This window comes from Stigmatopora argus, chromosome 3 (assembly GCF_051989625.1).
Source record: "Stigmatopora argus isolate UIUO_Sarg chromosome 3, RoL_Sarg_1.0, whole genome shotgun sequence".
NCBI lineage: Eukaryota > Metazoa > Chordata > Actinopteri > Syngnathiformes > Syngnathidae > Stigmatopora > Stigmatopora argus.
In genome coordinates this window covers 19,598,064-19,620,537 of record NC_135389.1, presented here as the reverse complement: position 1 = coordinate 19,620,537, position 22,474 = coordinate 19,598,064, and the positions used below count along the sequence as shown (strand labels likewise).

The window sequence follows — 22,474 nt, the reverse complement described above, 5'->3', positions numbered from 1 at the left end:
TATAGTCTCCAACTAAATGCGAGTGGATTTCCATGAAACAAGAGCAAAGTATTTGAATCAAAGTGAAAGATTCAAGCTGCTTATCATTTGCCATTGATCACAGCCCGCAGTCAAAGTCTAATTTATTTAGCAACTTGTCATTGGGCATCATTGATTAAATTGTCCTTCACCCAGCTGCCCCCCAAACGCCGTTAATCGTATGCAAAGACAAAGATGTTGTCATTATTGCATCTAATCTAATAACGGGTCTAGCATGAGAGCAACGAAGCAGTTCAGAGGTGGCTGACCTCTAAATGTCAACGTGGCTGTGTGATGACACCTTTTTAATTAGTTGTGACAAATGAATTTAGATCAGGGTGTTTTCCATTTGTTTTTCTATGCTTAAGTCAAAAGGTGAGGCAAGAAAAGTTGTTGCCGAACACCATCTTTGGGACGTCAACTTTAAGCATAGTGTCTTGTTCTTTTCACTTATTTTCTTGCATACGGTTATAGTAAAGTTTTAATATATTTGTATTAAAGCAATAGAAGCAGGCTTGTTTAAGTGTGATTACTGATGAGGAAAAATGGAAGAAATACACATGGAAGTCATTGGGTTAATATTCCCACAAATAAATAAACATAGCCCATTCTCTATTATTTTAATACATACAACAATATGTACTGTATATTAGCTAAGTAAAGAAATTGTAGACAAAATCCATAAACTGGTGTTGTTTTGTCCTCTGAGACCTATAAATGAAGTATAAACTTAAGATAAAAAACACAAGTATATATATATATGAGTGTATGTGTATGCGTATAAATATACACATACAAATACATATACATATATACAGACATGAATATATGAAAACAAATTATGGTTGATTGTGATATTTTCAAGACTGATCCAATTGTTGCAAAGTCCAACGTATTAGTCACAATCACCACTAGAGGGCAGCCATGTTCTATATGAATCGCAATACTATACGTACTGTATTATCATTGCAAAAGTATGTTAGAGACAGAAGAAACTCTGGAGTTCAATTGAGCCACCAAAACTACATATTATGGGCAAGTCCATTTTTTTCTATTGCAGGGAAAGGATAGAAAAGTCTTGAGCAAAAGTAGTCCAAGTCCAAAGTTCTGTCAAATCAATCTATCCTTCGCTACTGCCGCTATATATATCATATTAAGTCTGATTTAAACCACTTGTACATATTTCACAATAATAAAATGCAGGTTCTCATTGATTTAACTAACATTTTAAATCATCAAAATACACATACAATACAAACCATCATTATCACATCATATTTTCATACAGGATTAGTCTTTCACCTCCTGAAACAAACTTACCTCAAAGGATTTTATCCCCTGAAAATATCTCTAGTATCAAGAATAACATTTTTCACCTCACTAAAAATAAGCCTCGAGTTTGGCGGGACAGCCAATTGCAGCTCTCTTATTTAAAAAAAACAATCTAGCGACTTTCCTTCTGTTTTTCACGCAAAATAATTCAGAAATAAATCAGACAGCGAGTTCTCACTATGATACAACTAGTTAATTAAAAACTTTGATTAATGGCTTCCAAATGTTTTTCATACAACGACTATATATTTGTGTTAGTGCAAGTTAAAGCTAAATTACAATTCCTTTTAAATTTGGCATGTCTTGGTAAGGATTTGAGCTTCAATATATCTCTTTTCAGATTATAATTTCGAGCTTCATCATCTCATAATTGCTACGCATAATCCAAAAACCATCCAGCACAAAAATATATTCACATAAGACAAATGCAGTTATCAATTCGACGCTACTGACATAAGTTACCTTCTCTCTGTGACCACTAGGAAAGCTCCCTGTCCTTTAAAAGCAGCCCCACGTCAGGTGTACATGGACTCGGTCAGGCCCGCCTGCTTGAAGGCGCGCGCCACTTGTCGGGAGTGCTGCATTTTGGCCGACAGGGCCTCCAGGACGTCGTGCCGGTCCACCGCCGTGGCCGCGCGGTACATGAACTTGCCCATGGACTCCAGGCCTCGCAGGCCCAAGTTCACCCCGCAGCCTGGAGAAGGCAATATGGCAGCAGTGTCAAAAAAATGCAGCCCGTGTGGGTGTTCGGTCTATCTTTGGAGCTCCTTCATAATGTACACAGAATTAAATACTTTAGTTTTTATTCGACACGGGCGCTGTAAAACTCCAATGTTGTGAGCTTTATTGCACTTTGCCCAATTTCTTATCATCAACGGCGGCTAATGAGTTAACGAGGAGCCTTAAAATGCCCCCACAACCAAAAAGAGGTCAGCTGAAAATAGTCAAAGGGGACCAACACACAGGAAGGAGCTCAGAAATACCTCAAAATGATGCAATATTTACAGAAAGTGACACAAAATGGACACACTGACAACGATAGAGCTCCAATTCGCTTAAACTGGCTCATCTTTCAGTGCCATTGACGTCTAGCACCATCAATGGAGGAAAGTAAGTTGACTTTTTTGAACCCAAAATAAACTGGTCAGTCCCACATGAGGTCTAGCTGGCATGAACTGAGTTTGACGCTTAGTTTGAAAAGATTCTAATCTTTAGAGAGGAATAAACATCTCCTATGAGTACGCATTGGTATGGTCGTACCTGTGTCAAAGTTGAGAACGCGGGCCGCCTCCCCCTCCACGGTGACGGCGATGTTGTCCCCCTCGATGTAGGCGGCGCTGACGCGTCTGTGCGACAGCTGAATCTCAAAGAGCCGCCGGCTGCACTGCATGTGGTAGAGCGTCACGTCGTTCAAACGCGGCTCGATGTCCGTTTTGTACACATTAAAGGACTGATGGAAGATGTTCTTCATGATCTGAGGAGGCAAAAAGAAGTTCCTGAGAAATGGCATGTTGGGAAATATAGAGTTGTGCCAGGTTTTCCAGATAAGAATCGACATTCCTCTGTTTTTGGTGGAATTAACTCGTGAGCTAAGGTTTGAGAGACAAACATATTAGTCAAGTCTACTTTTACATTAGCAACAATTTGTCCTTTTGTCCTCTGAGTTTAAATGACTTGGACGTCTTAAAAAAAAAAACAAATTATAGATTTAATTAATGTGATATATAATGGCCTATATCAAGGTCGATTTTTCTCTACATTGCCCAGCACTAGCAATGACTCTATATTTTGAAAACACAATATTACACAAGATCCTGAAAATGAACATCCAAGTCAAAATCATTGACAGAGCAAACAAAAGCTTTGTGCGCAATGACGCTTTCTTCTGCCACGGACATCTGTTACTAAGTAACGCGACACTTCAACGTGAACCGGCGCCCCGTAGCAACAATGACGACTTTGCCACTTACCTGAGTACGCGCACTTGTGTGCCTGTCCGCAAAAAGAAACACAAACACACACTCACCATTCCGCTTGTCACACGCACTCCAGTGCATCCACAGACTAGAACATGCACTCGCACACAAAGACACACACACACAGACACTCTAATGGACTGACATGAGAAGGGTCCATCTGCTGATTACAAGGTAGTAAATACCTTCTTTAACCACTTCTCTGCCAGGCCTAGGTATATGTATGGAATTTAAAGTACATATACCGTATTTGTCGTTTCAAAAAATGATGACTGAATCGAGGGTACGGCTTATATGTGCACAAATTAGACTTGACATGCACGAAACTGCAAGGTGACAAAGACTAAACGCCATAACGCAAGACAATTTGGCCGATACGGTTATTTATTTCAAAATTGAGAAAAGATAAACAGATAAAACGCAAAACAAAATGTATTTTGACGTCTATGAATGAAATTCAAGAAAAAAAGACCTATCTTGCATAAATATCACTTGTGATGATTTTTGTCAAGATTTTCCCTTCAAGGTAACACATTTGTACTCCCTATTAAACCATGAATATGGAGGTGAAAATGGTGAATCAGGGGGCGTCTTATACGAGAGAAAGTGTAAAATTCAATGATTTTAAGGCAATTTTAAGGGGACAGCTTATACGCGAGAAAATAGGGTAGGTGTTGTGGAAGTTATTGAAATTTACACATAAAAAAAACTTTGAGGGACAGAGGGGCTCACCGAGGAATTGGCCGTGTGCTTGAGGAAGCGGACCATCTTGGCGTCAGAGGCGGGACAGACGAGAGCCATGTAGCGGTTGCGGAAGGTGCCGTAGATCTTCAAGTGGAACCCCGACTTGGCGCTGGGGTTGCGGTGCTCCCTCGGGGCTTCCACGCCGTAAGCGGACAGGTCGAAGTAGAGGCCATGGGCACGGATTTCTGGGGTGGGTACCTGATGAAAGAGAAGTTGCAAAAAAAAAAGATGTGTGGCGTTATTACTTACTTTTTTTTTACATTACAAACCAATTTTTCATCTGCAAAACATCTTCCGTTTGTTTTATAACTTCATCTCTCCTCGCCACGCCACCTTTACGCCTTCCAACCGGACAATATTCTCTGTAGTAATGTCTTTATAATGTGATAAGTGACACAATAAGTATATCGGAATACGACGGTCAGTTTGCAGTTCACTTAAAATTTTGAGCGGAATTCTGGTTTAGTTCATTTTAAATGTTGAATTTACTTCAACTTGACGTGAAATTTTCTGTTGTCCGTCTGCATCCCTGCTTTTGAACTACGTCTGGCTTTCCATCCAACATCACAACATGACGTCCTCTCCGTCCCTCAAGTCCAGATTGATCCATCTTCCTTAAAGTGACATAAAGCAGCCGAGTGGAATCAACCGCCGTTTAGCGGCCAGAAAAGTGCCCGCTGGGACGCGAATGCGGAAAGACAGCCAGGCTGATCGGCTCGTATCCTGCCTGGCAAATTCAATCAAGAGGAAACAAGAGTGAAAGGGAGAAGAGGCAGAACAAGAGGAAGCCATAAGACATCGGTGTCTGGAGAAGGTGATGTGAATGACTACAATGGCTTCCAATAGCAGGAAAAACGGACAGTGGGTAGAAAAAGAAGAAGTCTACCCAACGCTGTTCAAATGCTGGCTTTTTGACATGACCCCAAACTGGACCTGTATAAAATTGTGCACCTTGATGCGAAATCCACCAATAAAAATTCCCTAAATAAACTGGATTAATCCTGTTACTACATTTTGAAACAATGATTGTGTTTTTTCTATATCACTTTGCGGGGAAAAAAAACAATCAAAATGCACCTAAGAGTATTTAGCATAAGCATTTATTTCCGAAATAGTTAAACAACATATGGCCTTCCTTGTATCATTTTCTCAGGTTTTAGTGCAGACCAATGTTCCCTCTAAGCTGCGCACTACTCTTGTCTTCTCTCCGCACAGCAAATCATATGGAGCGCACAAAATAAAATCCCTTTTTTTTTTTTGGTGTGAGGCCGACGTGCAAACCACTCATCCGCTGGGCCGCCCATTCATAGATATTAATCATTACATTTTATTGTTACTAAATCATTTATGTGTAGTAGACATACACCTGCTTATGGCAGGTGTGATACTGGTGTGTGCCCATAGCGAGCAATGATGATGTTGCTCACACCGGTACTCAGTGTGCTCAGGGAGGTTGTCTTTCTGCCCAGACAAACAAAAAATTAGAGGGAACATTGGTGCAGACCTTCTTAAAAGCAGGATTCGAAATATGGAGAGAAAAAAAATCTTAAAGGATATGATATGGGACATGATCTAGAAATCTATAATACCTATTGTTTATTTCCACCAAAAAACACACGCGTAAGAGATCGATTGAGACGGATTCTGAATCCATACGAGAATCGTCCAATGTGATATGGTGACATATTGCAGCAAAGGTGTTTTAAAAAGCCCTTTACCACTAATCCTTGTTTGCGCAAACTGCCGCATGACGCTCTCTTTAATTTCCCGATGTTCTTTGCACACTTGTACGTGTTTGCACGAGCGCATTTACCGTACCTGTCTCTGGTCCAGCCTCTCGATGGTGGCGTTGGCTCCGTAAGCGTGGCACGACTCCACCGTGTAGTCGGAGCTGAGGCCCAGCACGGAGCAGGAGTCGCCGCATGAGCCGTCGGCCACCACGATCACGCGGGGCCACTCGCTGGCCGGGATGCGCCGCAGGTAATCCTCCGTGAACTGTCAACATCAAAAAGTACACATGGTTCATCCTCTAAAGTAGTTTACTATCACTCAACACACACAAAAAGAAACTGGAAATACAGTACAAACGAAGACATGCCGAAATGCATCAACTCTGACTGACCTCGAATGAGGATTCTTCAGTGCCGTTGGCGGCGATAGACGTCCGATCCCTTTCGAAATGTCCAAAAATAGAAAATTGATTGGAAGTCTATCGCTTTCAATGGCAGCCAATTTTCATTTGTGAAATAGCATTCAAGTTATTGCAACAGTGGGATGGTTGTAGATTCATTTTCTGAGTGTAATTGTTGTCGATGATAATATAGCAAAGTTACTGTCGCAGTACTTTAAATGTAAAAACAGGCCATTTTAGGAGAAACTCTAATTCTTCCAATAAGTAAGTAAATCTGAGCCAGTGGAATTTAAATTTGTAACATTAAAATAAATCAGGGTGGCCCGGCACCTGTCGGCCTCACAACTCTGGGGTCCTAGGTTCAAATCCAGGTCAGTGCACCTGTGTGGAGTTTGCATGTTCTTCCCGGGCCTGTGTAGGTTTTCTCCGGGTACTCCGGTTTCCTCCCACATTCCAAAAACATGCATGGTAGGCTGATTGGACACTCTAAATTGCCCTTAGGTATGAATGCGAGAGTGAATTGTTGTCCGTCTACTCGTGCCCTGCGATTGGCTGGCCACCAATTCAGGGTATCCCCTGCCTCTGGCCCGAAGTCAGCTGGGATAGGCTCCAGCACCCCTCGCGACCCTGGTGAGGATAAAGCAGTTCAGAAAATGAACGAATGGGGGAAAAAAACATTGAAATGAATCGTTCAGCAAACATGGCTGCTCATTCAAATAAATGTATTTGTTAAACGCAATACAGTAATACCTCGTTTATCGCGGTTGGTAGGTTCCAAGACCTCCCGAATAACCGCGATGTCGGGACAGTGTTTTTATGGGGTCTATTCAGTATTATTTGGACTTTTAGATGCCGTCGCTCCTTTACTCCAATTTGCGAATAGCTCTGGAAGGCAGTCCCCTCCGATAAATGGTGTTGCCTAGACGTCGCGGTGATAAAATGCAACTTTGTTTGCGTTTGTTTGCTATCTGTCGACTTGGCAAAGTCTCGGGCGCCGAGGTGGCGTCAACGAGTACCGAGGTCATGCGCGGGTTTAGATTGCAAAGCACTGCTGCTTAATGAGGCGGAGAGGGGAACAAAAACAAAAGTCTTTGGTGTGCAGCCATGACACAAATATTCATTGAGCATTTGGGCACTCTTTGCACACATTGCGCATGCATACAGGGCTCCTCCCACATTTTTAAGTTCATATTTTTGGCTGGGACAAGTTATGCCCACGATATTGTTCTTCCTGACTGAAATGTGGGAGTTGGTCTTTTTTTGTAGCACAGCATACAGAAAGTTTATGGTTAGATTTTTAAAAAAAGATTTTAGCACAAATATTTGTAACATTCCAGAAAGTAGCCTCAGTCTTTTTTTCTGAATATGGCTGTAAGTTCTATGTTTTCTACTATTTCATCTTTATTTATTTTCTTACTAGAAATCACTTGATTTTTCAAACGTTTTTGTTTAATTTAGCTGTGAGTTATAACAATTATAAAGTTTGTCTTATGCGCTTTGGATATTAGCCTGAAAGCATCGAAAAAGTCAATCCCGTAATATACTCTTAAGGACTTAGAGAGGAAAATGACAAAATAATTTGTATTCACATTAAAGCAGGCGTTGATGCGTTGACTGAATTAGGTTCTGACATGAAATTGATTTTTTCCTACTAGTTATTTTTTTAAAAACTCAAGTACTATGGTCAATATTATTTTCTTTTCTTTTTTTTTCAAAAGGGAACTGTAAATAACTAGAGCCAACTTTCCCACGTTTGAACGATGGTGTTCGTTTTACGGCACTAACACTGAACCTTTGGCCAACATACCAAAATGTGTTTGGTGTTAAAACACTAAAAAAGCATCTGGCTAAGAAAACTACAGTAAGTATTGCAAAAGTATTTACTAAAACCATTTGACTTGACTGGCCACCAACCAACAAAAACGCGAAAAATGGGTCAGAAAAGGTGACTTTACAAATACCTTGGTTCCGAGCTGCACCTTGACATCCACCTCCTTCTTCTTCTTCTGCTCCAGGATGCTGAGCAGGTACTCCTGGAAGACGCCTATCCTGGTGAAGAAGTGGTCGTCGTGCCAGCAGCCCTCCATGTTGTCAAAGTCCACGCCGAGTCCCAGCAGGAAGTCTACGCTCCGGGGATCCAGGGCGATCTGCTGCGGGCGACAGAGCAGCGCGCCGCGGTTGCGCTCGTCCAGCACGGTCAGCTTCAGCACCTTGCCCGAGCGGACAGCGACCAGAGCGGCCGTCAGTCCCACGGGGCCGGAGCCCACTACCAGCACTGCCATGCGGGCGCGCCACCGCCGGACGCCGTCCACGCCGGCCTTGAGCGTCACGTACACGGCCACCGCCAGCACCGTGCTCAGCGCCGTGTCGTAGGCGAGGGCGCCGGCGCCGACACCGACGCCGAACTCGTCCTCGGTCGCCGCTTGTTCAGACTCCACGCCGTCCATCGTCGCCGTTTCGCACAAGGCGGCCGTCCATCCGTCGGGACGAGAGGCACCTCCCTTTTCATCCTGTGGGAGGGAGAAGGCGGCCGTCCGTCCCGGAGCCATGTGCGTCTTCGCACTTTAACCCTTTGGTGAACAACATGGGTCAAAAGGGACCTAGCGGACTTGGAATTCCATTCATACAGTGGTACCTCTACTTACGAAATGAGGTGGTTTCGTAACTTGGATTCTTCTTAAGGAAAGTCACATTGTGAATGTAAGTGCCATAATCCCTTCCAAGATCCCAAATATTACCCATGTACCCTTAAAAGGGATACCAATTAGGTCGTAAAAGTAAAATCTAATTATTTACTAAATCGTTCAGATGATTTTTGCCATATTTTTTGCGATATCACTCAACTTTCATATTTTTTAATCTATTTTACTTCTATTCATAACACAGATCTTGAATTTCTTGTTCAGAGACAACATTTTGCCATTGAGTCGTTTTGTAACCTGAATATTTTGTATGTTGAGGTACCACTGTATTTCTCACTTGTTTTCTAATCATGATACATTATTTTTTCCTTTTTCAAAGAAAAGACATTTTGCAATAAAGACAATAATCTGTTCTATTCTACTATAATGTTTGATCGTGATCCATGGTCTGAAAAAATAAAATTCCCCACCCCCAAAATCCCATTCATACGCCAATGCAACATATATTTTTCCCATTCATTGCACATTTTTTCAGCTGGTGGGACTAATTCTCTAAAAAAAAAACTTAATTCCTCTAACTAGCCGCAAAATTAACCTGTGCATCCACATTTTTTGTTTGGTAGTGATAACTCAGTATTAGTAGCAGGAGTAATCGCATTAGTAGTAATAGTAACTCAGTAGTAAATGCAAGTAACGTGTGTTAGAAGCTACTTTAGAATGTTTGGGGTGCACAAAAGTACAACGATGGTATTTTCTAGTGTGCGGTCAGCCATGTGATCTACGATAACAAACAGCACGGCCAATTGTGTCATTCCACTTCAGGGTTCTTTCGCGGACGTCACGAGGCCTCGCTGGCCGGCCGCCAAAATATTTGGCTTACCTAACTCAAGGGCGGATAAATGCCACCGTGGCCGAGCAAACACAATGATAGCGCCCCCGACGTGCAAACATTTCAGCGTTCCCTTCACTTAAAATAAATCGCCTCGGGACGTCAACGGGAGAAAATCCGACACCGGCAATTTGCCCCTCGACCTACCGCTGGTTCAGCCTGGTGAGATAATGACGCCCAGAGCAGACGAGGCCAAAGCTGCGATGACGCACGCGCGTGCTCGTGGACGACTCGGAACATCAGGACGAGTGAATCGCCATGGTTACACGCACTGTGTAATAAGGTCAGAGAGTGAGCGAGGGCGGATGTTTCTATCGCTGCGACGTCCTGGATCGCGTCCATCTGAAAGTGGAAACAACACGTCATTGCGAAGGATTGGCATGGGAAGCGGCAAAAAAGGACCGTATTTTCCGGACTATAAGTTGCACTATTTTCATTGTTTGGATAGACCTCGACTAATACTTAGGTGCGACTTATTTGTATTTTTTGTCTCTGGTCACCAACAGCCTGTTTTTTTAACTATAGTTATCTGAAAAAATATATTTGAAGAGATATCTATTTAGCCTGTTCAGTCCCACGTTCATTTTACTGTTAGTTCAACTTATGCTTGTTCTTGGTTTCTTTTCAAATAAAAAAAGTCATCCCGACTTAGTACATATGTGTATTTTTCCCTCATTGTGTATTTTTTGGCTGGTGCGACTTATACATAGTCCGAAAAATACGGTAAAACATTTATGTACGTTTGGAGAGGGGTTTTTTTGCCTGGTGGTTAATGAAGCAGCAAAAGTCTCAAGCGGTACATGTTTTTGGGAGAAATCCCAAAAAAGTTTAGTGTATTGTATTTACTTGTGGGGGTGGATCAAATTGGGAATAGCTACACAACTAAATTGGATTAACATCTGGGAAAATGCATGTCAACAAATGATTCGAAATAGTCGGACATTTTTAAAGATTTTTTTCCCTGACGACTGAGACAGCAGCAAAAGTATCCACTGGTACACATTTATTCTTGTAAAACAAAAAAATGTAAGAGAAATAATGGTGACAAAGTCATTTGGTGAAAATATTGTAGGTGTTTTTACAGCATGACAAAAAAGATTTAGAAGGATTTTACACCACCAGAAAAAACCTCCTTAATAAATTCAACAATGGAGTTTTGTGAAAATGAACAAACATGAAGGAAATACCGCAAATGATGGAGAACTGTTAATTACATTTTATTGTTGAGTTAGACACTCGTGTTTGGGGGAAAAAAAATCCTATTTTTAAAGATTTGTCCAATTTTTGCAAAACTCTGAGCCGATTCCTGAAAACGCCAAACTCAAAAATTTTCACATACCTGATTCTGCAGTTGTTGTGTAATAAAACTTACACTAGACGATCTTCCACTTTAGACGGCACAGTAGCTCAATGCTAAATAATAAATGTTTCCTGAAAAACAACATCTGAAGATGATCCATGGCAATATTGACGATATTAATGTCTCTTATTCAGCATTAAAAAAAAGAGATAGACGTTCAGCAAACCAATTCGGGTGACGACGAGACTGAAAAAAAGTAATGTCGAGTAATGGCCATCAGAAAATGAATTGGTTCACGTCTTCTTGACATAATCCTTCCAAATTTGCGTGGCATTAAAGCGCGTTGTACTCCACACACTTGGATGGGTCCGTCGTGAAATGTTTCTGGCAGATAGTCATTAACCTCTTGAGTCCCTGTAGTGGACGGACAAAAAGTGTCATTTGGTAAGTGGCAAAGAGGTTTTAAAATGGAATAAACTCCTGCTTAGCTCCCCTGAAAGTCCAGCATTTAGCCCACCTGAATATACTTCCTCTGCGTTTCATCGTTCAGCACGTGGGCCACGTGCTTGGAGAAGATTTTCTCCCGACCCGTACGGGCGTGGATGCCCACCATGGTCACGCCGATGGGCCAAGGGGCGTTACCGATGGCCATCTGGAGATACGCGTCGTTCGCCTGAATGGAAGAATGAACGCAAAAAATGGGTTAGAGGGGGTGGTGGGCTGCGGCGTGATGGCAAACCATGGAGCTAACAAAACGCCAACCTTGACGTATTCTCGCTCCAGCATGAATTTGATGATGTCGGTGATGGATTCTTTGATATCGGCTGGTAAATTCTGAAACACACAAAAAAAGTTAAATGAGAATTAAGGTTTGGTACCAGCTTTCGCCGTTGGAAGGCGCCATACGGACCAAAAATTTGTACAGCCTAAATGTGTATCAAGAGAAAAACTAGGGATAGTGTGACCTTGGGAGGAGAGATTTCTTATTTTAAAAATGCAATTAAAGACAAAAAAGGGAGAAAAAAAAATGCAAATATTGTAATTTATCTATTTTGTTATAAAAATCTTAAACAGTTCAATTTTTAACATAACAAGAAGTGAAAGCAATTAAATAAATTCATTAAAAAAAATAATTTTAAGTAAAAAAAATGGTGATGTTTAAAAATTAAATATCTCCAATTGATGGTCAAATACGTCCAATCTAAGCAGTCGCTACAACAAAAATGACAAAAATCAATGACTGAATACATGTTTAAAATGTTGCCTTTTGTCAAATTGAATTGTATTATTTTTAACTCTTTCAATGCCATTCGGAAATAAACTGTTTTTTATTAGCTGCCATTAACGCCAGTAAACGTCAAATCCATTTGGACTCCATTTGATCATGATCAACATGATTAGTCCAATGGGATTGGACGTGTAACTAGTGCCAGATTAGGATGTATAGTCATTGAGTTAAATTAGATGGGAAAGATGTGGATTTTTTTTAATGAAACAAAAATTACTGTAAAATGACACATATGAGACGAAGCTATGTGACCTACCTTCTTCCTGAGCTTCCTGAAGAGGGGTTTGAGGTACGACTCAGTCTGCGAGTGGGTAGCGCTGGCCAGCTTCCCCTGAACGCTCCGCTTCACGTGGTCCTCGCGACGGTTCAAATCTTTTGCCCACACACCAAGAAGGAACTGGATCGGAAGCAGAAATGACAATGAGGGGCACTTCCTGCAAAGTTTTTTTTTTTTTGGCGGGGGTTCAATTGTCTTACGCTCAAAAATTTGTCAATGACGTCCTGGTCTCTATCATCGTTTCCTCTGCCCAGAGTTTTGCCCAGAGCCTGCGACGAAAAAAAAATACACATGAGACATAAGTGCAAGGCTAAATGTCCACCTTTGGATTAATATAAGCCTGGTGGGCCATCAGGCTTGACTTTCCATATCAGTTCTTGGTACATTCCAATTTCTTTTTAATTTTTCAAGATTTGGAAGCATACCTCAAGTTCTTCAATAGTAGTGTTCTCTTCGTGGACTTTGATGTCGTGCTGCGTGTCCACTTCTCCCGGCTCGGTCCCCCCGACAATTTCATTCAGGTACTGCTGGTCAATTTTGTCCATGGCAGTCTTCAGGTCGTTCCTCAAACCCTGTCACACAAATAGAGAACAATTCACGCACAATCAAAGTGTGATAATCACAATCTCTCCAAAGGAACATCTTTCGGGTACACGAGATGTAGTGAAAGTAATTAAATTGCAATTTTGTTTGTAGAAAAAAAAGCTGTTTAGAAGGTGTTAGGGTTATTAGTCTTACATTATTATATAATTAACATTAAAAAGTCGTTTTTAGTACATCTGCTTGCAAACGTGATAAACAACGGGAAGGTCGCTCCTCTCTCCAGCTAGACTTCTCAAAATTGTTTTGAGAAACATTGACTTCTGAAAGTGTGGTTCACAACGCTCCCTTGGGAAGATCTGGCTCGAAGGACCAAAATGATAGGTTCACCAATAGGCATTCCCAAATGCACGCACAAATAAAACAGACATCTGACTCATAACCGGTGTCTTGCAAGAGAGAACTATAGAACCACTGTGGAGAGCATCCTGGCATACTGCATCACAGTGTGGTACGCTGGAAGCACGGCAGCAGACAAAAAGGCCATGCAGAAAGTGATTAACACTGCCCAGAAGCTCGTCGGCTCCTCTCTGCCCTCACTGGAAGACATTGCGATGTATCCATAACGGCAGAATGCCAAATTACGAGTCCGAAACTATCACTTATTTAGGTCTTTTGCCGAGAAAACGCACTTTATGTAGAAGCACTACCAATTTTCAGTTTCTGGGTGTGATGACAATTAGGCTTTTGTTGTTGATGACGACGACAGGGCCTATGTCCGATTATTATTATTATTATATTAGAATGATTCTGGAACGAAGGCGCATGAGGATCGATTCTCTCTTGCAAGACACCGGTTATGAGTCAAATGTCTGTTTTATTTGTGCGTGCATTTGGGAATGCCTATTGGTGAACCTATCAGAAGGATAGCTTAACAATTTGAACCCCTTAAAAATTGCAGGTTAAGAATAATAAATCTACTACATAGTATTCCGTGACTAGGTTTTTGAAGGCGTACCTTGTTTACTTCTGGAGTCAGAATCTCAATCTTACGGAGTCTCTGAAAGGCGTCGTAGTCGGATTCACCGTAGAGACGGATTGGCTCCCCTCGTTCTCTCAGTCGTCGGATGACCTTGTCAACCACAACGATACCAAAAACGCATTTGTAAAAAAAACTCATTTCCCTGTAGCGTGGGAACATCAGTCAACTGGACTTGAGTTGAATCACCTCCTGCCGCGAAAGCGTCATGGGTAGCTTCTCTTCCGTCAGTTCCAGCTCCAGAACTGGATTAGCCGAGGTAGACACTTCATCCTCTTCATTTTTGTCGATCTTCGGGAAAAACATAAATGCACCGAAATTGAGTTGAGAGGCCTTTTCACTATTGTATAAAATGCTGATTCAAATCAGGCAACTTAGGTTTACAATAACTTTACGATTCAAGAGAATGACATCACAGATATCCATGCATAAATATTACATATATGTGATAGGGGTGTAAAAACAACCCTTTATTAAATTTCATCCAAATGACTGCAAGGCATTGCGTCATCGTGCTTTAAAATGCATGCACTTAAAGACCATTATATCCAGTTTAACCAACACAATCTCAAGATCTGCAGATATGTAATTATATTTGAGAAGGAGAGGCCAATTTTTTTTTAAAGTGCCATCTTACTGTGAGGCTATTGTAAATGAGCATTCCATCCGTATGAACCAATAAAAATACCAAATAAACACGGAAACCAATAACAACAACTCTTGTAAATAATAGAACTGCATTCAAAATATAAAACCAAAAAAAAATAATTTTCCAACACAAATGAGTCAAACTTCAAATTATACCCATGCGAAAAATGACACTGAGAATCTGCCTTAATTGGCTTCTATTCCTTGATAACTTTTTATAAGACCATAAAACAAGCGCAAGAAAAACAAACATGATTAAAAAATCAATGGAGAATTATAGCATCAAAAAAAAGTTATCAAGGAATTTAAAGAAGTTGGACAGTGTGCATTTAAACAAAAATGAAAAAATTATATTAATCTGAGACTTAATCATGCATCTTGTCGGCTACTTCCTCTGCGCAATCCCATACCTGGCCTTCAGGGGTCTCTCTCTGAACCTACAGGTGCAGGTAGCAAGTTGAGGAGAAACAGCACAGTGAAGAAAAAAACTAAATGCACACCCGAACGAGTTACCTTCTGTGGGAATGCGCGTGTTAAAACATAAAATGACTAGAGTAGAAAAACATTCGACAGAGGAAATGTTTGTTTGCATGGTGAGATATAGTCAATGGAAAACACCTTATAGCCGGATTTGCGATAGTATTCCTCTTCCTCCTTGCGTGCAAGATCGCCTCTTTTAAAGAACTTTTTGGATTCCTGGGTACAAAATAAGGAGAGACGGAAGTTAATTGTGTGGGAAAAGCAGCATATTCCGCATAAAAATGCATATGCAGTCCTAAAAATGAAGTTGTGCGGGAAAAAATAAAATGTAGTCCAAAGCACTGACCTAAATGTTTTTTTAAAGCATTATAGATATAAAAACAGTATATGCTTAAGGAAAGTGGCAGAAATAAAAATAATTTTGTTAAAGTAAAAAAACACTCATGTTTACAATGTATAATAGTGAAGAAAAAAGTAATCAAAGACAGCTGTTTTATGAAAAAAAAATCAATTCAATTCAATAATGTTTGCCTTCCTCGGAACGTCATTACCATCCATAATTGCATGCACCTGTGGTCAACTCTATTTTGTCTGTGTCATTGCGTAGATATAACTGAAGTCCAATATGACCGTACTAATAACCAGCGTGTTTTTATTTATCTTTATTTTTTCCATAATGTGAGGTTTAATAAAAGACTCATTGGCATACTTGAATTCTTTGATCCTTTAAAATGAATATCATTTATATTAGTCGTTGTACTTCTCTCTAGAACTTGCCATCTTAAGTACTTGGTGTCAATATAATTATTGATATTTTAGCTGCGTAAGTAATAAGTTTGATACCTCTGGATACTATAATTTGCGATATTAGGCATACATATAAGGGCTACTCCAAAAAAAACAAGGCTAAAAAGCCAAACCATTGCATTAGCAATAAGCTAGCTGCTAGATGAATATACAACACACTCACGTCAACGAGTTGCTTATCCTCGATGAGTTTCCTCTTCCTCGCGATCTCAGCTTTAAGAATATCCATCTTATTTTAACTCGATATTCGTTTTTTAAAAGAAAAGCACCCCTTTTAAAAGAAAACAATCATAAAGTAGACGCTGGTTGATCCAACCTGGAAGTACAATTACTTCTTCCCTGTGTATTTCCGGACACTCGACGCCGGTGTGGCGCATTGCTGCCCTCTCTTGGTACTGTAAGGTATTTATCCAGTCATTTTTTTTCCTCTCCTTTCTTTAGCTCAGTCGGCGATGCAATTGTGTGCATAAACTTTATTATGGATTTAAGTGTCATTCGGTCTTTTTTCACTGTTTATTATTGTACTTTATCTCAATGTGCATCTTTATTTGCCAATAGAGATTGAGATTTTTTTTTAAATCCTTATTTTAAGGAAAAAACAGGAGGGAAATTAACACTGAGTTATGAAATCGTCTTGTCTTTATATATTGTAATGTTAAGAAACGAAACGTTGTGGGCAAAATAGGAGGGAAATCATCAAATTAAAGGTACACTCCATTGTAGAGATTCGGCTGCCAGAATCGGCAACTTGTTAAAGGGGATGTCGATGCCGCAACCGTGCAGACAAAGGACCCGTGGCGATCGCAATCATTCCCCATTTTTATTTGAACATCAATATTTTACCAAAGAAAATAAACGACTACAATAACATCTCAAATCTCAACAAAATAGACAAAATATTTTTTAAAAATAAATTTTAATGACATCATCTGCGAGGAGAAGCGAAAAGAAATGACAGTGTGCTATTTACAACCAGGCAGTCGGTGAGGCCGCCTAAATGAAGGCCCGGTGCAAGCCGCCTCTGTCCCCGCTCTTGTATCGGGAGCTGGCGCTTACTTGAAGCTGGTAAGGATCGACTGGACGCTTCAATTAAAGGGGAAATGTGACGCGAATATAACTCCGATGCGGCACTCAAATTGCAAACTTGGCCGTTTTAAACCCTCGTGGCGCATGACTGCGTTCCCGACGCTGCGCAAGTTGCACGCCGAAAGCCGATATTAAGCGGAGCAAACTGATGTGGCGCATGTCGCATGGGGCGGGGCAGCAAAGGGTTAATTTTTTCCACCGCCGACATTTTTGTTCGGCGCCCGAATGGCAACTTTTAAACTTTGCATTATTTCGTGGGCTGCAAGCGCGTCCTCTGTTCTCACATCAAAATGTACATTTTAAACCACCACTCGAATTAGAGTTATATTCAATTTATCTTCCCTAGATGTTATCAACACCTTGTACGCACAATGCATACATAACACTTGATGTGCATCGTAGGGCTAACTAGCATTAGCATCGACAGATTCACACGTTCCGAAAGATTTTAAACGTTTTCGCTACATTCCCCGTGAGGTAGAAATGACCCAAAAGAATTTAGAAAATAGCTAAAGTACCACTAAGAGCTAAATAAACTAGTTATTTGTTTTTGTGGTTGAATGAACGGTCCCCCCTCTTGAAAACGCATGGCTAAAACTCACCTGGCGATTAGGTTTAATAGCGGAATGCTTATTTTACGTATATATTTAGTTTCATTTAACCCTTTTGGGGACGAGTTACTGCATTGGGCACCCATTCAAATGTTTAAATTATCTTAACTCATGCACTGCCAGCCTAGGTCAAAGGATATGCTTTGTGGTAGTTAGTAAAATGGGGACATTCACATTGACGACAATAGACGTCCAATTCCTTTCAACTGGAAGCAATCAAATGTTTCTGTTAAAATTTAAAATGTATTACTCATGGGTTTAGTTTAGATTGTTTAAATTGTTCATTTTATTGACTTTAATTCATATATTTTTGTTGCCCCTCGCAAAACATGTGCGTGTATTATTAATACTACAGTGGGATGTCAAATAGGGGCCGCAAAATATTTCTAAAAACAATGGCGGCTACTTAGGAAATGTCATGTTTGCGTGTGTGTGTATCCAGAGAATCTTCAGACATGTCGGTGAGGGAATCCTTCAATCCCGAAAGCTACGAGCTGGACAAAAACTTCCGGCTCACGCGTTTCGCCGAGCTCAAGGGAACGGGGTGCAAGGTTGGAGCGCCGCTCGTCGACGACCAATCGCATTTCAAAGAAATTATATTCATGAGAATTTTCGTCGCAGGTGCCCCAAGATGTTTTACAGAAGCTTTTAGAAAACCTACAAGAGAACCATTACCAAGAAGATGAACAGTTCCTGGGGGCAGTCATGCCTAGATTAGGTAACTCTATTAAAAAAAAGAGAATTAAGATAGAGCAGCAGATTACTAACAGACTTTTAATTTTCAAGGTATCGGGATGGACACCTGTGTGATCCCACTACGACATGGAGGCCTTTCACTAGTCCAAACAACAGACTACATCTATCCCATTGTGGACGACCCTTACATGATGGTAGGAATTAAGGCCGCAGATTATTTGCATATTATTGTGTATAAATCAATTTATTTGCTCTGAATTGGAAGAAAAATGCTTTTGGGAGAAGGAGACTATGAATACGATCTCAGTATGTGATTGTATTTTTGTTTTTCGGAGCCCAAAAAATGAAAAAATCCACTTTTTCTTCTCTTAATGACCGTATTTTCCGGACTATAAATCACAATCTTTAGGTAGTTTGGCTGGGCTGGCAGCTTATACTCAAGTGCAACATGTTTTTGCTTCTTTTTAAGCTAGAGTTATCAAAAATAAACTGTTAGTGACATTAACAAGTGCCTTTTTTTTCTGTTGTTCCTTATTTTACTATTATTTAAAATATATTTAATAAGGGACAGCACATATTAATGAAGATATTCATGTTAATTAACATTTGTAAATATGTAAGCTGAGGGCTAATTTCCATCTTTAGTCCCTTTTGTAAAAATTAATTATAAAATATTTTAACATGTTTGTTCTTGATTGTGGTTCGAAACTTTGCCCCACCCCCACAAAAATGCATTTTTCCCCTTTCAATATGCATTTTTTTTGGCTAGTGCAACTTATACTGGAAAAATATGGTGCATTTTTAAATATTTTTTATAAAACTTATGCTGATCAAATGAATTTAAAGTGCCGTTTATTACGTACGCTGTATTTCAGGGTCGAGTCGCGTGTGCCAATGTTCTCAGCGACCTGTACGCCATGGGGGTGACGGAGTGTGACAACATGTTGATGCTGCTGGGCGTCAGCAACAAAATGTCGGAAAAGGTGAGAAGACGAAAATGCCGGCGTGTGGATTTACCGTAATTTCTTGTCCGTTTGCTTCTTACAGGAGAGGGACAAAGTCATGCCGCTCATCATGCAAGGTTTCAAAGACGCGGCGGAGGAGGCGGGGACATCCGTGACGGGGGGACAGACGGTCCTCAATCCCTGGGTGGTCTTAGGGGGCGTCGCCACCACTGTGTGCCAACCCAATGAATTCATTATGTGAGTTAGAAGTCAGGCCCAAGGGTGGGGTTTTCAACTCTTGTTGGAAATGTTGCATTGCTATTGATGCTGATAGAAAACCAGTTCTTTTGAACTGGGAGCGACTGGAAGCGCCCAGTTCAAGTGGATTGTGGTCTATCGGCATCAATGAGCCACAAAAAAATAGAAGTGGTAAATTGGTACCTTCCATCAATTAGGTTTTACACAAGCGACAAACTACAGGAACTGCTGATTTTTTTTAAAAATAACCTATAAATAAAAAGAAGTATCGAGCAAAAAAAGATTAGCTTTTTTTGTCTTTGTCCAATTAATCAAACAATTTTTACAATTTTTTTCTGAAAACTGCAGATTTTTTTTGTAATGCGATTTCTGAAAAAACCTGCGCGATGGTTTCATAGTAGAAACTTCCGTGGTTATGGGTTGTCTTCCTGTTGGTTTTGGAGCAATTTTGTCACACTTCCTGTTGATTTTAAGTCATTTCCTGGTGATTTTGGAGTATTTTCAGCTCAGTTTTTACAGTAATATAATGAGGACCGACTAATATTTTTTGGGTGGGTCCGGGTATAGGTAAATAGTAGTGAAATTAGTTTTAATCCGTGACAATGAAAATTAAATGAGAAAATTATGTGTTAGATTTAAAGGGGACATTTTAAATTAATGTTTTTTGTCAAAATTTTTGGGCTGATGAATACCAAAGTTTTCGTTTAGTTCGAGCTTTTCCGAAATTAATTTTGTTAACGTGATGCTTTGCAGGCCAGACAACGCAGTACCAGGTGACGTGCTGGTGCTAACGAAGCCGCTGGGGACGCAAGTGGCGGTGGCGGTGCACCAGTGGCTCGACATCGTACGTCGGCACGGACAAATGAGCGTGTTTTGGCGCCAGGGCGAGGTTTAAGGTGACCTGTTTTTGTTCAACAGCCCGAGAAGTGGAATAAGATCAAGCTGGTGGTGACGCAGGAAGACGTGGAGCTAGCCTACCACGAAGCCATGATGAACATGGCGCGACTCAACAGAACGGGTGAGGAAACGTGGCAAAGCGATTGGGCTTTTTTGGGGGGGGAAGTGTTGTCATTTCGCTCCGGCGTTTGCCCGCAGCCGCCAGTCTCATGCACACGTTCAACGCGCACGCCGCCACCGACATTACGGGATTCGGAATCCTGGGCCACGCCCAGACGCTGGCCAAGCAGCAGCGCAGCGAAGTGTCCTTCGTCATCCACAACCTTCCCGTGCTGGCCAAGATGGCCGCCGTATCCAAGGCCTGCGGCAACATGTTCGGCCTGATGCACGGCACCTGTCCTGAGACGTCAGGTAAGCAAAAACCACACTAAACGGGGTGAGTTAAAACAAAAAAAATTTTTTTGTCCCCAAACAATTCCACCCCAACACTTTAAAATGTGAACATCTTACCACAACATGTAATCCCAGCACCTTACAAGAATCACATTCACTGTAAATGTAGGGGGAAAAAAATAGAAATTTGAAACTAGCCTCATTAAGAAAACCCCTTTTTTGTAAAAAACAAAAACTCCCATCATACCTTGCCTTTTTACAAATTCTTCTAAGTGTTTTTTTCAAAACTTTTAATATGTTCTTGTTTGTGCTGCTTTTTTTTCTAGACTGTCGTTAAACAGGCTTATCTGTCATCAAATATTGCAAAAAATATTTTTCACCTCTGAATTTTGACCTCATGACCCCCAATTACCGTATGCATGCATGTACATCTGTGTATGTGTGTATATGTGTGTGTGTGTGTGTGTGTGTGTGTGTGTGTGTGTGTGTATATATATATATATATATCTCAGCCACACGCTTATTTATTTATACATTTATTCTTGTATTTATTAAATTACTTATTACCTATCTTTTTATGTCTAAAATGTCTTTTACTGTGTCTGTATTCTCACCTACTGTGACAACGAAATTTCCCGAATACGAGATGAATAAAGTTATCCAATCCAATTTCCTTACACAAACAATCCCTTTATTCATTCTTGAGTTATCGTAAACACACAATACGGAACCCACCGCCTAACCTAAAGTTACAGTTAACCATCATGCATCTGTTTTTTTAACTGTGGGTGTCCCTTTTGCCACACAGGGGGTCTGCTCATCTGTCTACCCCGCGAGCAGGCGGCACGCTTCTGCGCCGAAATCAAGTCCCCCAAGTACGGCGAGGGCCACCAGGCGTGGATCATCGGCATCGTGGAGAAGGGCAACCGCACGGCGCGCATCATCGACAAGCCGCGGATCATCGAGGTGGCGCCTCAGGCTGCCGCCGCCGCCACGCAAACCGTCAACCCCGCCCCCGTCACCGTCACATAATCCCGCCCCTTCCATCGTCACGGGGATTACGTCTAACGCAAACAACTACGGCGTCCACTATTTTGAGTGGCGTGACATCGCCCCATTGGACGCTATCTTTTAAGACGTTCACCGCCGTCGACAGCGACGGGCGTCCGATCGGGTCGAGCGGTGAGGGGCCGGCGGCGAATGAACAGCTGTCACCGTCGACGGCGGTGAACGAGTTAAATAATCGCTCATTTGTTTGCGTGTTGTACGTCAGAACTTTGCAAGCAAGCCCGCGTCTTGTTTCGTTCGTCCACTTTTGTACAGTTCTAAATTTTTTCGCTGTAACCGATGCCTTGAAAGAAAGTGTTAGCGGAGTGATTTGTTGTTGTTTTGTTTGTTTTTTTAATTCATTTGACTTTTTGTATCGACCCCACCGGAACAAAATAAATACTCAAATACTAGCATCTGCTCTTTTATCT

At 41.1% G+C, this 22,474-nt stretch overlaps 3 protein-coding genes across 8 annotated transcripts; 1 reads left to right on the top strand and 2 right to left on the bottom strand.

The window, feature by feature from the left end:
• Positions 1 to 622: 622 nt before the first annotated feature.
• Positions 623 to 10,581, bottom strand: LOC144071566 (uncharacterized). 4 transcript variants are annotated; one of them, XR_013299670.1, is made up of 7 exons: positions 9,880 to 10,581; positions 8,163 to 8,771; positions 5,889 to 6,065; positions 4,059 to 4,268; positions 2,611 to 2,824; positions 1,813 to 2,044; positions 623 to 729 (listed from the first exon to the last, which is right to left on the bottom strand). XR_013299670.1 is itself a non-coding variant. In XM_077596791.1 (6 exons), exons 2-6 carry the CDS (start codon positions 8,748 to 8,750, stop codon positions 1,866 to 1,868), a joined length of 1,368 nt encoding a protein of 455 aa, XP_077452917.1. In that variant the 5' UTR covers positions 8,751 to 8,771; positions 9,724 to 10,581; the 3' UTR covers positions 623 to 1,865. The 4 variants fall into 4 exon arrangements, 3 of the variants coding, with proteins under 3 accessions (XP_077452917.1, XP_077452916.1, XP_077452918.1); XM_077596791.1 differs by having other exon boundaries at positions 623 to 2,044; positions 9,724 to 10,581; XM_077596790.1 differs by having other exon boundaries at positions 623 to 2,044.
• A 137-nt stretch (positions 10,582 to 10,718) lies between these two features.
• Positions 10,719 to 16,480, bottom strand: prpf18 (PRP18 pre-mRNA processing factor 18 homolog (yeast)). 2 transcript variants are annotated; one of them, XM_077596793.1, is made up of 11 exons: positions 16,275 to 16,480; positions 15,443 to 15,520; positions 15,235 to 15,261; positions 14,366 to 14,467; positions 14,156 to 14,269; positions 13,023 to 13,169; positions 12,798 to 12,866; positions 12,577 to 12,717; positions 11,795 to 11,866; positions 11,550 to 11,705; positions 10,719 to 11,446 (listed from the first exon to the last, which is right to left on the bottom strand). In XM_077596793.1, the coding sequence occupies exons 1-11, from the start codon at positions 16,338 to 16,340 to the stop codon at positions 11,366 to 11,368; spliced, it is 1,053 nt and encodes a 350-aa protein (XP_077452919.1). In that variant the 5' UTR covers positions 16,341 to 16,480; the 3' UTR covers positions 10,719 to 11,365. The 2 variants fall into 2 exon arrangements, with proteins under 2 accessions (XP_077452919.1, XP_077452920.1); XM_077596794.1 differs by lacking the exon at positions 15,235 to 15,261.
• A 430-nt stretch (positions 16,481 to 16,910) lies between these two features.
• Positions 16,911 to 22,456, top strand: sephs1 (selenophosphate synthetase 1). 2 transcript variants are annotated; one of them, XM_077595481.1, is made up of 10 exons: positions 16,911 to 17,176; positions 18,251 to 18,359; positions 18,430 to 18,526; positions 18,595 to 18,698; positions 19,380 to 19,487; positions 19,552 to 19,706; positions 20,460 to 20,550; positions 20,625 to 20,724; positions 20,802 to 21,014; positions 21,805 to 22,456. In XM_077595481.1, exons 2-10 carry the CDS (start codon positions 18,264 to 18,266, stop codon positions 22,026 to 22,028), a joined length of 1,188 nt encoding a protein of 395 aa, XP_077451607.1. In that variant the 5' UTR covers positions 16,911 to 17,176; positions 18,251 to 18,263; the 3' UTR covers positions 22,029 to 22,456. The 2 variants fall into 2 exon arrangements, with proteins under 2 accessions (XP_077451607.1, XP_077451608.1); XM_077595482.1 differs by lacking the exon at positions 16,911 to 17,176 and adding an exon at positions 17,188 to 17,489.
• The last annotated feature ends 18 nt before the right edge of the window (positions 22,457 to 22,474 follow it).